At 37.8% G+C, this 17,720-nt stretch overlaps 1 protein-coding gene across 1 annotated transcript in view; it reads left to right on the top strand.

Moving 5' to 3' along the window:
• Positions 1 to 17,720, top strand: part of ST6GALNAC3 (ST6 (alpha-N-acetyl-neuraminyl-2,3-beta-galactosyl-1,3)-N-acetylgalactosaminide alpha-2,6-sialyltransferase 3) — a 160,672-nt gene that overhangs the window by 80,268 nt on the left and 62,684 nt on the right. Inside the window, exon 4 of the mRNA XM_010286750.1 lies at positions 8,533 to 8,942. Within this exon, the coding sequence (XP_010285052.1) occupies positions 8,533 to 8,942 (410 nt within the window). The remainder of the gene's footprint in view (positions 1 to 8,532; positions 8,943 to 17,720) is intronic.

Below are 17,720 nucleotides of genomic sequence, written 5' to 3'. Positions count from 1 at the left end.
AACAGGCGTTCCTGCATCTGTGATTCAGCCAAGTAAGTTCCTAGATAATGGCCCATGATTAATGGTGAGTGCTGGTAATAGGAGGTTATTAGAGAAAGCAAACTTGGAACAAATCTGCTGTATACGTTATACACTTTACCACCATCTGTGGGTATTTATAATAAATAAAAATTAAAGTCAGCGGTTACAGAGTAAGCAATGTTTTGCATATGTAACAAAGAATTCCTTAGAAATAGTCTTATAGTAGGAAATTTCATAGTGAAGAAGTCTCCTTGAGTTGTAAGTGACATTTTGCCTCCTTGAGTTTTGTATTGTTTGTATTTTTGTTTTCTATTGTTTGTCAAACAAATATTCCTGTATAGAGCAGAAACAAATTTTATCTTTCTTATTGCTACATACAAAAACCAGAAAAGAAATTTAATATAAACAGAGAATTGTAGAAGATAAAATAAACCTAAATATTATGATACCAATAACTTGCTGGATCAAGTGATGACATTTTTTGCTGGCAGCAAATATACTGTTGCAAATACAGTTTTGCAATAGAGCGACGAAAAGGGTGCCATTGTTAAGATCAGCTGATTGTGTTGTGTTTGGAGTAGTTTATGCAGTTTGATGGACAGAGTCTGGTGTAAATTGTGTTTCCCCAGTAACTTTTGTGCACAAAATTCAACAGTCATCACGCGCTAGCGAGGGCAAGTGAGCAATGTGGTGGATGTTGAGATAAATGACTTACTGGATTCAGCATTCAGCAAGCAGCATTTGATGGGCGAATTCCTGGCTTTTGTACTATTACAAAACCCTGACATTTCACAGGCTGTACATTTGTAAATGAGTGATAACTGAAGTGTCGCGAACATTCTGGTTATTTATGGTCATCAGCTAAACCACTGGGATGGAGGTAGGGGTACTCTATAACTAATGAAGTTTGTTTGGTTTTCCTTTTTGAACAACTGGGAAATTAATTTTTTCACAGGCCGTTTTTCAGAGTGGATGTTATTTTAGTGCTTTCCTTGTGTACTTTCTGTGTAGGGTGTGCATGATGGAGTTTGCTTCCCTCCCGTAACACTTAGGTATTCAATCCTCGACTGCATTTGACATGAACATTTCCACACGTTCTTGGGCATATTTGTATTTTTATCCTGATACTTTATATGTCAAAGAAGATTGTGCTGCTCTTCCCCTGTGGGCCCCCTCCCTCCAATTCAGGGGTGTTAATTATGTGGATCTGGAACTGTAGACATCTGTATATCTACAGATGTCTGGGTTTCTGGTTACCTACAAGCTGTAGTACTATATGCTGGACTGAATGTATCTGTTTCCATCTGTTTTCTGCTTGGGCAGTTGCAGTTCAAAGGAAAAAAAGCTATTCTCTCTGCCTAATGCTGAGTGATTTGATTGACATGTCTGATAAAGCTTTCTCCACAACAGTTAGTTTATAACTGAACAAATATATTTAGGTGTTCTGCTTCTTCTCTTTTGCTGGATTTCATTCCTGAACATCATGGTTTATCTTACTGGCTATATATCAGTATTTTACTTTTTCTCAAATCCTCTTTCCCATTACATGTTTCTCTTTTTAGCACTAAAGTATATTCTACCTTTTCATAGCCTGTTTCAGTTCTTCTCTGAAATTTTTTCTGTCCTTGCTTCTCTTTTGGTATCCTGCTTCCATTTATTTCCTTCCCCTTTTGCGACATATTCATTCATGTTAATAAGAGCATGTCCCTTCTGCCATCCTTCATGGGGAGAAGAGCATTTACCAACCACCTGAGACACAAACTGAAATGCGGCTTCGACTGACCAAGAGAGCATGTGCAGGACAGGTCCTCACACACCCTTCAGGCAATGCCTTAGGGCAAAACTTTCTTCACCTGCCACTTTCTCAGTGCTCAAAGTCCCTCAGGGCTGTTGGCCATCAGTCCTCCAGCACTTTGCCTCTGCTGGCTCTTTCTGTTGTACTTGGAACACTGAATCTGACAGCACAATTTCTCCTGTTCTTTATTTACTCTCTGCCACCTCTTTATTTTTGAGTCTTTTTTACTGATAGAGCTATTGGGAATCTTTCAATAACTGATTATTCCAGAAGAAAATACTGGTGTTGGCTCATTTGAAAGGTGTCCGTTTCAATGACTGGAAATCAAGAAGAAAGGAAAAAATGAAAAGTGCTGTTCTGTTAATGTGAACTACCATGGTTTAAGCTTTTCACAATACAGAAAAATGTTCAACTGAAGGCACATTTAAATTCCATTTTAGAAAACTATTTAAATATGATTTTTTAAAAATAGAAGGAAAATATTTTAATCAATCTGGACCTGGCTTTACTCAAATTTTGTTTTATGGGATTATCAAGAGAGGTATTATCTTTGACTTTTCAATTTTTGCTTTATATTAGAAAAGAGGAAAATACATTAAAAGACCTGTTTTTCTGCTTTCTTCTTTATAGGTCATATACTCGACTCTGTTGCTACTCAGAGTTTTTTCACATATCTTTGAGGTGTTTATTTTTCATCTCTCAGTATCATGAGATGTACTTGAGTCTTGCCTTGTTTCAAAGCTGTCTATATTGTTCCCAGTAGCAGCAGCAGCAAAACCAATAAGATTCTGGTGAGCATTTGCTCTGCTACATCTTGAAAGAGGTTTGAGCTGACATAGAGTAACTGGAGCTGTCTTGAAAGTGAGAAAGATGACGCTTGCATCACTTTACACTGTGGGTCTTGTTCAGAAGGTTTGGGTTTGTGGTTCTTTTTTTCCCTTTCCGTGAGAAAGCAAGCTAAAATGTTTTGAAAATATGCTTGCTACATGAAAGTTTAGATGGTGCTCCAGAGTCTGGCATGCAAGTTTCAACCTCTGACCAAAGTCTGAGCTTCCTTCCCTCTTCTGTCTTTTTACCACTGGCACTGGCAATCCACAGGATCCCTGTTCAAGCCAAGGGCTGATACAGCCCTTTAAAGGAGCTGTAACATGAACAACAAATCAAAGAATAGCAGTCCTGTAACATCTGGGTCAGTGTGTGTAGAAAGAATTTCAGTGATGGTTCAGTCTCTTGCTGCAAGATTAGTCCCATTATGTGGCCCCTATGCATTGTCTTCCAATTCATTCAATTTAAATAAAATCTTCCTGCTAGCACTTATGTACATATCAGTGGCCGTCATCTAAATAAAATATCCCAGGCACTTCGGTCTCAGAAACAGTCTTATGAAGAGGCAGTTCATATTCTATTCATTTGGAAATGGGATGCATGTTGACATAGCGTTTATTTCAAAATAACGTCAAAATGTTAAAATCATTATGACATCTTAACATTAAATTTTATGAGGACAGAGATGTTTGCTGGGATGTGGTGTTGAGGGCTAGGACCAAAATCAACTGCTAAAGGCTAAAAAAACCACAACTCTACCACAGGAGGAAAGGGGGTACAACCACAATTGTGGTTTGTACAAAATTACAAAAGGGGTAATCAGACCTGTAGTTTTATATCACTTGTATTTTTATTGCTTCATCTTAGTTATGTAATGTGATTTATATACAGTGCTTCTGAGTGTTGTATTAAATTGATAGCTCTTGCTGGGTGAACGCACAAGTACTCTCTCTCTTTTCTTTAAATGTGCTGAATTTTGTCTTAGAGCAGCCTGGCAAGTCTTTCCTCCCAGTCAGAGGTCTGAAGAAAGTGAGTAAGTGTAGATAAAACTGGCTTGGTTAATCATCACTGAAACACAGGAAAAATTAAAATACATTTTTTGCTTGTGAAGTAGAGAAAAGCAATAAAAACAATGCCAGACGGTTAATGCCTCTCTTGTACCTTTCATTTCAAAGACCTCAAAAGAACATCAAGAAGAATAAAGGCAAAAATCTATTCCCTACTGGCATCATTATAAATGTTGTATCCTCTGAAATTCTAAAGACATCCAAGAAAAGTGGAAGAATAAATGGCACTGAAATAAAGAAAGTCTCTCTGGAGCTTTGTTCAATCAGCTTTGTTAGAATTCACTCAAATAGGATGATTATAAGAAAAGATCTAATTTGTTTCAACATTAAAGGAGCAAATTAATATGTGGTGAGCTGCTAATAATTGCCTCATTATGTACTGAATGGGCATTGCGTCCAATTTACAAATTTACAATCATATTGATAAAGTAAAAATTGGGAAAGTTTAATCTGAATTTCCTAACTATCTGTATGATTAGTTGTGGAATTCACAGTGAAGCAGAGTTGGTGGTTGGAGTGAACCTAGAGTGCTAAGAAGTCACAAGACAAATTCAGCTTTTCATTAGTGTAAATTACATCTGCAGAGGTCTTGAGCTAGATTTGGTCCAACTGAAGAGTGAATCTGGCAGCCTCTGCTAAGACAGGAGCTTGGCACGTGACTGGTCTGTCAAGACATTGTTTTGTTGGACTCTATTGACTTTTGTGCTGATGTTTTGGCCAAGAGGTTGGGACTTGGCTTGAGATCATCCCTGCTTGGGACTTCAGCAGACCTACAGGTCTGGGTCTGGGAAACTTGGTGATCCACTACCTGTGCCATCGGGAAACCCACCCATACAAACAGTCCTGTAGCTGGAATTTCAGTCTCTTGGTGGAGACATTTGAAATGACAGGGGAGTTGTTTCAAATTGGAAAGTAACCAATTTTGCGAATATTGACGTACTCTGTGGAAGAGAATCATGTTTTGTGACCTACTTCTAGTTAGATTTGCTTGTGACCTTTTCTAATTCTGGCTGTTTTTGTTATTTAATGATTTGACCTTTTGATTCTGTGGAGCCACTTCAGTGCTAAATGCAAAGATTTAATAACTAGAACTGTTTGATAAGTGACCTTTATTACACAGCTATTTCTCTTTGCTAGAGAAACGGCACTGCTTTGCAAGTTCTAATTCACAGTTTTAATTATCTTTTCTATTGTCTGTAAGCTTGCACAGGAAATGGAAAGGTCAAACATTTCATTTTCTTTACTGATTAAAATATAAGTGGTCCTCAACAGTTACAATGCATCATTCAGGAAGAAAATGGGACAATTTGTAAGAATCATGTCCAGCTGTGCTGCTGAGGACTTCTATGTCCTTCTGGTCAGTGATAAAATGAATAATTTTCTAGAAGCAATAATAGCTCAGTCCCCGTGGTGTGTAGAGGTAAAATATGTGTCTAAATACATGAAAAGAGAAGAAAAGATGGATGGGTCGCTGTGGGGGATTTTTTAGCTCATATATCTACAATGCAAGTGAATGAAGATCTTGTGAAGGGTACAGGTAAACACTTAACTGATGTTCTCGGTCCAGAGAGCATAAACAGTAACAGCACAGGTTTCTGTATAGTCCTGCCAATCCATACCAATCCCACTGCTGCTGGACCATCTCAGCAGGTGAGAGGGCATCCTGGACTGCCTGCCAGACCCATTTTTGGTTTCTCTGATAAGGCTGCTGCTGAGTTAGTGTTTAATTGCTATCCTGGTGTTTGTGATATGGACACCTGTAAACAGTTACTGTTAATTGCAAAACAGATCACCAAGAAGGCACATTTTCTCTAATTCTCCAGTTTTCATCTCTCTGTATTCTGGTTTCTGTGTATAAGAATTGTCTCCCTGTCTCTGTTCGTCCTTAATACAAAAAATACAGCAAGTTAAATGGAAAACTAATAGTTTCTCATACAGGTTAGGGCTATTGTGGGCAACCTTGCAGCCAAAAATCTGCATATGGGAAAAGGGTGTGAGGGATGTAAGACCCCAGAGTATGGGGTGAGGAGGGACAACAGCACATCACCCCAACTCCTCAAGGGTCATAGGGAGCTGTCAGCTGTGTCCTAGTTCAGTAGCAAAAGTTGCAGCCACCACTGCCCAGGTGCTTCCATATTCTGCCCCCTTGGGCACCCAAATCCCTGTGCCTGAATAGCTCCTGTGGGAGCCACCTGGCAGAGGAGCTACATTTGAGCAGCTTTTGAGTCTTAAACTGATGGGATAGCCATACCTGAGCTAGGGTGTAATAATAAACAGGAATGTCATGTTAAAATGAGGAAAATTAGAAAGCTGGTTTATGTGGATTACTGAAACTGCCCCTTTTGTCTGTGAGACTTACAAACCAACACCATAAGCTGCTGGCCTGTCTCCACATGGGGGTTCAACAAATGAATATTGTTGTGTGTTTTCTCATACATTGAGGAACATATGATGCAAAAAGATACTGAAGTCAATGGATGATTCTAGTGTCAGTGGGATGCCTGTCACGAGTGTCAGTCAGTTTCCAAACTCTCTCTGGGATCTCTGTTGGCAAATATGCATATTAGGATATGTAAAATTTTTCTACATTGTAAAAAGCATTTATTCTGCGATAGGGCTGGGAGGGGTTAAGTTTCTGCCTCTACTGAAGAGGAGCAGATTCTATGTTGACCTAGTGCAGGCATTCAGTATTATGAAAGCGCTTTATAAATTGGAACAAGGTAAATGAATCACAACAAAAGAGCTAGAAAACTGGGCGACACAATCGCAGGAGTGACTGTACTCAGTTTATTTGAGCAGAACAGTTATACTCAGTGAATAGAAAATGTGCAATACATTTCTAACTAAGGTTAGAAAAATCAAACAATTCCAAATTTAGGAGAGCAGCTCCATTTTAATGGAGAAGGAAGAATATTGTGAAAAGAAAAAAAAAAACCACAAAAAACAAGCAAAAACCAACACTGAGGTTAAGACAAATGTAAACGGGACCAGATTCTTGACCAGATTGGCTTCTCCTATCTAGCCATTTCATATTCATCATTTGCTAGTTTGAAAGTTCACCCTGAAAGCTATAAATTAATCTACTGGGACTTCAACAATTCACTTCATGTTAGGATGTAAGTTATGCTTATGGATTTGTTTAGCCATGTCCTCATAATGTAACTAAGAGAGGATTTCTGCAACTAAGCAGTAAACAGAAAGACTGTTGTGTTCAGCTGCGTCTCTTGGGATTTCATCCCTGCTGTCAGAGTGCTATGCAGGACAGCTCTCTCAAACTACCACAGCTATAAAAAAAAATACATGGTGTTCTGTAAAGGAAATGTTGCCAATGCTTTTGCATGCAGTCAGGCATCTTTAACTCCTGATGAAATGAGGAAAGAACATTTCCATGAACCACTCAGAGAAATCAAACCAGTCACAATAGAGAAATCAAACCTTTGCAATTGTGAGATTTATTGCAGAAGTCTTGCAGGATGTGCCTTAGTTCAGTACAATATTTGTCACCCAGAGATGAGATATTTTAGCTGTAGTAATTTGGCTCTCTTCAGACGTTTACCTCTTGTCCTTATATTATGCACCATTATCAAAGAAATTTGATGTTTTGTCAGCCACCATGTCCTAAGGTTATAGTGGTCAGATGTAGCCAGGATATTCATCCACATCAGCTAAATGGGGTGTGATTTTAAAGTAATAAAGTAATAATATTTATAATAATATAAAGAAATAACCACAAGTCTGATCAGAAAAGCGCCTAGCATCCCGTCAGGCTAAATGTTCGAAGGACATGAGGGGAATTATTCCTAACAAACATTTAAACAGAAGTCACTGACTCCCAGTTGGGAGCAGGACAGAAGATCAAGTCTCTGACCATACAAAAAATTGTAGATGATCTGTGGCCTGGACCATCTTCTGTAGACTTTTTTGATGGATCCAGTTTTCATTTGATTTAGATTTCTAACCAAACTTTTCATACAATCCAACTTAAATACAGGGCATTTCCTTTTAGTCTGTTGGTACAAAAGAACTAAAAGACATTTACTATTTATACTCTGACAAATGGAACATCATATAGGTCCCTATATCGCTGTTAGATAACTGTTCCTATTTTCAATTCATACTGGAGAAATAGTACCCTAGGACATACTCAGGAAATACTGTCTTTGACTTCAGTTTGCCCAGGATTAAGTTCCTAGTTCATGTGTCACCAGTCCATCTGACTCTCATTTTTCATGGGTCATAACCATTCTCTGGAGAGAACAATGTATTCCTCTGTCTACATCTCCTTTCCAACTGCAGGATTTTCATGCTACTAGATTGCTCTTGAGAATTACATCTCATGTTTGACTTGATCACAAATTTGGGAACTATTCATTCAGACACATAAACACGGTCAGTATATAGTTAATTTTCCAGCATTATTTTTTCTGTACTTTTTTCCTATTGCTGACAACACCTTGTTAAAAGAGAAGGCAGCATTGATCTAAATATTGTTTTCTGCTGCTTCTTTCTTTCATTGATTTCTAGTGAAAAGACTAATATTTAGAGGGGAAAAAAGGAATGATGATTTTTCTAGTTGACTTTGGAAGGTGGAGAACAAAGGAAAAGATTGGAACTGCCTATTTCACTAAAGGATTGCATTCAGAGCTTTGTAGTGGTAGGGTTTTCTACCAGCTCTAGCACATGGGGCTTGTTAGGGGGTTTTTTTTGAGAGAAGCATTACTATCAATTTGTTGGCCTTTACCTGTCTTTCTTTTAACTGAATTTTCAGTCTTCATGTTTTACAGATAAAGACTTGCCATGTATTTTTTGTTTTCTTTCTTCCAGCCTCTACAACTTGACTGTGACCTCTGTGCCATTGTTTCAAACTCGGGACAGATGGCTGGCCAGAAGTTGGGAGCCGAGATAGACAAGTCCTCCTGCATATGGAGGATGAACAATGCTCCCACAAAGGGCTATGAGGAGGATGTTGGGAAGAGGACAACCGTAAGAGTGGTCTCTCACACAAGTGTGCCTCTCCTACTCAAGAATCCTGAGTACTTTTTCAAAGAAACCAACAACACTGTTTACGTGATCTGGGGACCTTTTCGAAACATGAGGAAGGATGGAAATGGCATTGTGTACAACATGCTGAAGAAAACTGTTGACAGCTACCCAACTGCCAAAATCTATGTGACAACAGAAAAGCGCATGAGTTACTGTGATGTAGTATTTAAGAAGGAGACAGGAAAAGACCGGTAAGTCCTAACTGTGAAGAACAATTATAATGTTTGAGAAAAGATGCATGAGAGAGGTCCATGCTGGATGCCAGCTATTAAATGAGTCCGCAGATATGTTTTTAATGGATTGTTACATGGTTTTGACTGTTATAAGCACTTGATGAGGCAGCAGCTAGGCCCCATTTACCCCACCTACGCTACCTTCTGTTCTTTCCATTTCTGTTGGCTTGAGTCCCAAAAATATTGGATGTCTTCCTGAAACGTTTTCAAAGCTGTGTGTTGTTTTCAGCTCAATTTACTATTGATTAAATTGACATTTTATTTGAAGAGGATAATCCTACACAAACAACATTTCCAAATGTACAATGTCAGGATAACTCTGGATATTGTATTTTCTTTTCTGCTGAGATTTGCTGTAGCTTTTCTTCAAACACAAACCTCAGGGTTATGCATTATTTCTTGGTGAAAATGGGTTATCAATGATACTGTAATAGATTTGCATTTCTACCAGAATTATGCTGAAATTCTATTTTCCGTGCTTGAGAACATGAGGGCTGTAGATGAAAGGTGAGGGCTGTAGATGAAAATGTGAGGGCCACTGTTTTGGCTAGCATGTTCAGAGCAGAAATTTGATTTGTGAAATTAAGGCCACAAATGGCAGGATTTTGTAACCAAGCTGAAATAATGCTGATCATTTGTGTTTTGGCATGGAAGGACACCTGTCATGTGTACTCACTGGAGATAACTAGGAAGGAGTTTCCAGATCACTGCTGTGCCTTAGTATTAGTATTTGAATTTGCACATCATGAATTTGCAGTTGTGAAGGACTGTACTTATTTTGACGAAATTAAAAATACAGAAATTCACAAACAGTTTAACTTGGTCCAAACTTTTGACTTAGCTTTTAAAGTAGAAGAACTTATTCTCTCAAACTTCCTTGATTCACTTTGTAATTAAACTGTCAAAACTTGGTTAGAGTGGATGCCCCTCAGCTTGTTCACCAGGTGCACATGTTGCTGCTGTGATTCTGGAGCCAGAGGGAGCTCCTATAAAAGTGTCAAGTTTATCATGGCTTCTTTAGTTTAACTGAACAAGCTCATGAACAGAGGCTAGTAGAGAAAATACACAAGATCCGTTCTTCAAAAATGCCCTCCAATAATCCATGTCATCCAGTTTACATATTAATTGAGCTAAATATGATTATGGATACATTATATTGCGTTGCTAAACATAAATTTGTTTATATTTATGACTCTTCCATAGTCATAAATATAAACAGTCAGTCAAGTCACAGTGACTACATTATCAAAATCCTTATTGTGTGACCAGGCATTAGTGTATCCTATTGAAAAAACTCATCATCCAATGTCAAAGTATCCTCATTTCCAGCCTAATGCATTACCCTTCAACAAAGTAACACATCTCAAGGTTTTATTGTTACACAATTAATGCAATACAAATGCTTCTTTCCATGTCAAAGGCAGATTGAACTTCTGTTCTCCCATTGCTTAAGAACTTTCACATTAGGCTGCTTAAGAACAAAGTGGCCCACTTTCTTTCTCCTTTATCCATTACACAACTAAAAGTTTCACATTGTGAACAGTGGCAAATTGTAAAGAGCCTGCCTCATGAATCACATCACATTGTGTTTGCACGTGCCTCACTTCAACACTGTGAAAAAACATACCGCCACTTCTCACACTGGCAATCAGAGATAACAATATCCTTGTTATCTACTGCAACTTTCATTTTTAATCCTACTTTTCCACACCCATTACTAAGTGGTGTGTTTAACATCATATAGTGCACTTGTCAGCCAGAACCAAGGGAAACAATCAATGCGTCATCAGCCAACACCTTCTGTATCACAAGAAAACATGCTGCAGTTCCCTACTAATCAAGGGACCTCAGTTTGGAAACTGTTTCATTTTCTGTAACATCTTCAATTCACAGGACCCATTCGCTGTTTCTAGGGACGGTCATGAGGCTGTTAGAGGTATGTGGCATTTGTGGCAGCAGTAAAGGGAGAGCACATGAGATTTGTGGGTGATGAAAATAGTTTCGCACATTGTGCCAGACTATTATGATGCTGAGGCAGACTCAGGTTCCTCAGCCAAATATTCCTTCAGTTCCTCAGAGAAACATCAACTCTTGCTTGCAATATTAGATTGAACAGAGGTCTGTTTCAACATGTTCTCAGCAAAAATTCTGGAAGGAAACCAAGTTCAACTCATATTTTAAAATGTACTGAGTGGATTGTAACCACATCTATTTTAGTTTAATCCTAAAATACCGTCAGTATGTATAGTGTATGCTACTAATGCATAGTAAGATTGCAACAGATTTCTAGTCTGTCAAGCCTTTAATGAGATTTCTATTTCTACTCTTTGATGTACCATCTTTTTAGGTAATTAGTGGGACTTTTCAGTAGTTTCATCCTAGCAGTGCTCAAGTTTTAAAGGATGTGGTGAGAAGCAGCTAACACGTATATGCTGCAGTCACTTCTCCACTGCAGAAAAGCTCTGATCCTGTGGACATAGGAGCTTCATCCCTGATTTCAATGAGTGCAGGTTCAAAACCCACAACCTTGGTGTTGACAAATAGTTTATTATTGGTTCATGGAAGAAACAAGAATTGCCTCTAAATAACTTCCAACGAACCAGTTTGTTTATTTTGCAATGAAGCATTTTTTATTTCTACAGCAGTACCAAATACCCTCTCATGTGGGCTATCCACACTGGAGAATTAACCTTGCATGTGGTGTTATGAATCTGGGGGACATATGTTCTTTCTGAGAGTCTTCATGAGTAAAGCATTTGAGTTCAAGGCAGTGAATGCTCATCCACTTTGAATAATTGTTGTATATAAATAATATTCATTACCAGACATTCACAAGTTTTCATTAATGCATTTTACTTGGTACTTCCCTAGAGGGAGCATAAAGCTGGCAGCTTTTTCCAGTACTTCACTGATGTTTTGATATGTTATATGTATTGAGTCAAGTGAAAGGATTTAAAGAAATGTTAGGTAATTACAAAATGTGGCATCTTTGTATGTACCTCAGTCCAGGTAAGTGGTTCTAAAGCCATCTATATCTTTGCCATGCATTAGAAATATAATGCAATGCGATATAACAACATTTAATTGGTAATAACAGAGAAAACTGTAGTCTTCATTAAAGTAGCAGAGCTAATTCCGGTCTGATAAAGTGCACTGAACAGCCCTAAATAGGTTTTAATTAGCTGGCACCAAAGCTGCACCACCCTTAGGGAGGGTAAAATTAATGAAAACTAGCGGCAAATAGATCAGTGCTACTGGATGTTATTGCCTTAGGTGAAGGTGATGAGGAAGAAAGGAGTGTCTTTTAAGGATCATTTAGAAAACAGTCTGCATTAAAAGTGACTTTCAAAAAGCAATGATAAAATAAATCTATGCTAATATCAGTGAAGCAGTCTAATGTCATCCAGGCTGCAGACTCCATTTGTGTTTACACTACAAACACCTTGGACTAATCAGTCAGCACAGTATGTCCGAGTAGTGCCTCTGATGGCACAGCTCCACATCCCCTCTTGGGGCTGACAGTGCGAGCAGACCACTCCTGTCCCTCTGCACGTGGAGGATGTTGAGCCCCAGCAAACAGCCAATAACGCATGTCTGATACTGCTCAAAGCACAGCTTATCTTGGTGTTTGTAGTCACTCTTCTTATAAATAACTACCAAAAAGAGCCTGCTGAGCTCTGCTGAGGGGCTGTATTCTGAGCTCCTAAAATTCCCGTTAAGAGACATGAGATAATTCTGAAACTCAGCCAGTTTGGTAGACAGTTGACTTTCCACATACGCTGTCTTAACTCTGACAACACCCATCCCGTATCCAAACAATTCAGTTCAATTCAACAACATTTTATTGAGACTATTAGCTATGCAGGCACGTCTACAGGAGGCAGGCTCACTGAGCCACATTAGCAGTCAGATGGATGTTTTTGAAGGATTTTTGTTAGTATCTTGGACAATTCTGAAGAAATTAAATTGCTTTTGTGCTTCTCTTCCAGAAGTTCTTAGTTTCCTCTGTCTGTGCCAGATGGTGCTATGTGTTAGGTTGTGAGAAAGCTCTTTTATCATTTGAAGCAGAAAGATGGATCATTCTGATCAGTGACTTCTGCATCAAGATTCAAAATTTGGGGGTGTGCTCAACCTGCTATTTTACTCAGTTCTGTTCACTAATTATTTATTACTCTGGCGATATATGAGATCTATATTATATCTCTGTCATTTAGAGCTAGCAAATTATATTCATCTAAAGTTTGGATTGACACTTAGACAACTGCAGTCATCACAGCTTCACCTCAGCTAATATGTGGTTTTTGATGTGTCTGACTAATCAACATGAAGCTGTAGTCTAGTAAAAGTCATTGAAATGAACAAACGAAATTACATTCTCTGAGGATGAAGTAGCTGCAACTTCTATTGGTTGGTGATATTCTTTGTGAATTGAGGTAGTAAAGCTGTCAGTAGCCAGAACATCGGCGTTTTATGCCATATTTCTGGTTGTTGGCTTGAATTAAATATTACAGTAATGCTATTTCCACTTTTGCACTTGCTTACATGTATGTGTTAGTTTCCCTATCAAGGCCATTCAGAGAAAATATAAAATCTTAACTAGTGTTAGGTAATATTTGCAGAAAGTTTTTCATTGGATAGTTGTGAGCACTGACACTGAATCTGGCTCAGAGAGTCATGTTTTGGGACTTGGGAAGTACTTCCCATCAGTGCTTTGTATTAACATGCTTTTTCTAAAAAAAATAAATTCTGGGAGATGAGTAAAAGTTCATTTCATTTTGATAGGAAAATGAGCAGAGTTAGGGAACATCAGCATATTTAAATTAAAGAACTCTTGGAAGAAAATGGTGGAAAAAATGATTCAGACTGACAGAGAGAAGTGTATAATGCCTGTTGAAGCATTTTTAAGGACTAAAATTAATTGTAGTTTACATTCTGATATTGCCTTTATCATGATGATGTAGTGTCTGCTGCTGTACCAATGAAGTCAGCAAAAAGTTCTCAACTGCCTGTGAGCATCACAGAAAAACCCAAAATATGTGTTTGATATAGTGACCGTTTTTCAAGTGCTTGATGGTGGATCTTTCTTGAACCATTGCTTGGCACTTTCTTTTTATAAAGTAATTCCTTCCAAAAATGCTAATGGATTTGTCCATCTTAATTCATAGAGGGTTTAAATGGTTTCATTGTCAGCTAAGACTGCTTTATTACCTGAAAAAACAAGGATCTAAAGCACGAAACCTTAATGAAATAAATAGATTTTTCATTATAGAACACTTAAAACCTCAACATCTATCGCTATTTGTGGTCAATCACCGGACAGCTAACAACTGTTTTGGGGTTTGTATTCACTCTTCCATTTCCTGGTAAAACACCAGTTGTTCCTGAGTGTCCTAGATTTATTCCCTGCAGCCCATTGCTAACTGCATTTATATTTCTTTATGAAGATTTTCCTAATTAAGATGAACATTTTTCTCTATTAGGCAGATGGAACTCGATAGAAGCATTCCGTTTTTATTAACATACCAGTAAATGCTGTACAAAGCACCGGCACTTTTGTTAAGAAACATAGCTCCTACTACATTACCCTAATTACATAGTAAAGTGAAACTTTATTAAAAAATATCAATGTTAGTGAACATTTTGTTATAAAACTGTGGCTGCATATAGATTGGTGTGGGCTCAGAGACCTATTGATTCTGTGGTGGTTGCTGACTTTAGCCATGGAGTTATTTCTTTTTACCTAATGATTTAAGTCAAGAAGTATATAACCAGATCTACTTTATCTTTGTGCATTTTCAGATGTTCTTTGAATTATTCCAAATCTATTGCTTTTAATTTATCACATCTTCCTGAAGTGCCACTGAATCAGTTTTCTGCTCCTGACAAGCAGGATTTTAAATCTTCATACAGTGTTTGGTATCGTCCTAATTATACACACACCTTTTCCATCCTGTCCTTTAAATATTCTGCAGCTTTTATGGTCAAGAGAGTATTGCTGATATTTCTCATGAGCAACACTGGGATTGCACATGTAGATGAGATTCTGCCTTGACATTTCTTGCATCCCATGAACATACACCTTTTGAAAGGATTAGGCAAGTCAGTGATTCATGTGCTAGCAATCCTGGTAACACTGTAGATTGCAGTGGTTCCAGTTTTGCTGCTGATGGTGAAGGTATTTTATGGTTGCAAAGACAGAAGACTTTGAGGAGAAAATTAGCAGAGGCATAGATTTTGAATGAAGCCTTTGACGTTCATAGAAGCTTCACTGGATCATCTTCTATACTGCAACAGTTTTGATTTTTTAGATCACAGTGCTTAAAATAGACCTTGGTTTTCCTAAAGGAGCTTAAAATTTTAAAGGAACAGAATTAATTTTTAAAAAATCAAGAAATTAATCTATTTTTTAAACTCAACATTGCTGCCAGATGAAATAGTTGTTTTCAAAAACAGAGTGATTGTCACTGAAGACTATATTTATATCCACTTGTCAGACAGCAATACTTTTCTAAGATATATTAAATAGATTAGAAAATGGATGCGATGTAGCTATTACTTTAGTATGATACCTGTTGGTTACTGATAACTGTGGGCGTTCTAGTGGAAGCTCCCTAAAGTGCATTGAGCCATATTTACAATGTTTAGCAAAAGACAACATACTGCAATCAAATTGCATGAGATGCACTGGAAGATTTTGTGTTATGGAGTTGCTGCTCAAGTGAGGATAGCACCTTTAGGGGGTAGAGAATAAAACACTGCAGTGATAGAGAAGGGTTTCTGTACGTCTTTCCACCCACTAGCTGGTAAAACTTACTAGAAGACTTTTATAAGAAAAGGTGTGTGAGAACTAATTTCAGATATCTCACTGAATGATGTCTGGAAAAGATCGTCATCTTAAAGCTTTGAACAGGTAGGCAATACAGCAAAAGAAAAACTGTTTAAAAGTAGAAATAGTTTAGCCTGGACTGATGTTGGAGTATTTTACCTTAAAATGTAGAAAGATTAGTAAACAAATACTGCACTGAAAATTTAATTGGTAAGAAATCAAGCCTGTGTCAGACCTCATACATATAGGTGGGAAGAAAACTGTGGGGAAATGGTGAAATTTGTGTCTCATTAAATTAATTTAGAACCCAGTGTTAACTAGGTGCTTGCATATGCACAGCATCTTCAGTGTGTATTTTTGCCCATATAAAAACAAAACAGATGTTCTACAGTGTTTTATTTATATGTCTGTTATCATGCATCCCATATAAAGAATTCAGGCTGAATTTCAGAACAATGAAACTGTGTAGATACATATGTGCGCACACGGATTTATAGTGCACACCTTTGAAGGTAACTCAGGATTCACAGCCACACTTCTCGGAGAACTTGATGTGCTATTGGGATATGCTACAACCTGCATTTAGAAAACAATCGCTGACTACATCCTATACAGTTCCTGTGATACTCAAATTCTCTGAGCTTTTAACAGTGAGGCAGCTATGCATTTAAAGAGTAACATGCACAAAAGCAGCGTGTACAATTTTTCTCAGGCATTCACATCTTCAGCAGGTTTTGGAAGCTATAACAGTTTGGAAAAACCGCTACAGCTGTGGGGTTTTATTGTCAATCTTGATGAGTGTCCTTGAGTAATTTGTCTGATGTCTTGGATATTGATCAGCATGTAGCTTAGTTTGGGTGTAAAGGGGAATACTTTTTGATGCAGATGTTCAAAGATTCAGCCATTGTATTTTCAAGGTTTTTAAGCAATTCTTGTTTGTAGTAACATTCAGTATAGTTGGGACTGAGACACTGCTCATCTTGGAACCTGAGCAACCCTGTCCAGTACATTAGTATTCAGTAAACATGCAATTGCAATAGAAGAAAAGGTTTCTAAATGCCCATATTTGTTCTTTGCAGGGAACATATTTGTTCTTTGATAGTAACAACGTATTTGTTGTTACTATCCCATCCTGGTCTTTGGAGACTTCTTTTTCTTTGTTTTTATTTTTTAAAGTCAGTCATCCCAGCAAGCATATCCTCTCTGCTATAGTCATACTGGTTACAGAAAGGAGGCATGAACTCCTTGCCTAATAACATTCTCTACATGACTCATTAAAGCTTCCAAAGCACGGGATTTGCTGCAAAACTTTAAAAATTGCTGCAGATGATGTGTAGAATAAGACACAGAGAAAGGAAAGAAAGCGATAGCAGATGAAATCCTAAGAAACAAACAGCATGCTTTTATCTTAACAATAAAAACAAAGATAAATGTCAGAAATATGTGCTCTGTGTTCAGTTTGCTCTCCATATGTTGTTTCAGAGTTTTCGTTGAAGTGCGTTCATTAGAGATGCTAGTGCTCTTGTCTCCAAAGAGCATCCCAAACATTTTCCATGAGAGCATTTCCAAAAATATTGCAGATATCAGTTAAGCCTCGGAATGCCTTTGTGAGGCAAGGCATATTTATCCCCTTTTCACAACTTGACTTCCCTGAGAAAAAGACATTGGGGGAAAGCAGGAGCTATTGCTGTGCAGAAATTCATGCCCCTAGGGCTTTTTGAACATTGTATGCTTACTATGAAGGCATTTCAGTTTCTTACAGTGCTAATTTTGGGTTAGAATGGTCTGGAACTGCAAAATGGAACCAATTTCTGCTGCTCTATAACCTGTTTTCAGACAAACACAGTAATGTTCTGGCACTGGATTTCACTTTCATGTGAAATTAGCAGTAGCCTCCTGACATTTTACAA

Source organism: Phaethon lepturus, unplaced genomic scaffold (genome assembly GCF_000687285.1).
Source record: "Phaethon lepturus isolate BGI_N335 unplaced genomic scaffold, ASM68728v1 scaffold7705, whole genome shotgun sequence".
Lineage (NCBI taxonomy): Eukaryota > Metazoa > Chordata > Aves > Phaethontiformes > Phaethontidae > Phaethon > Phaethon lepturus.
This window is presented reverse-complemented; position numbering and strand designations above follow the sequence as displayed.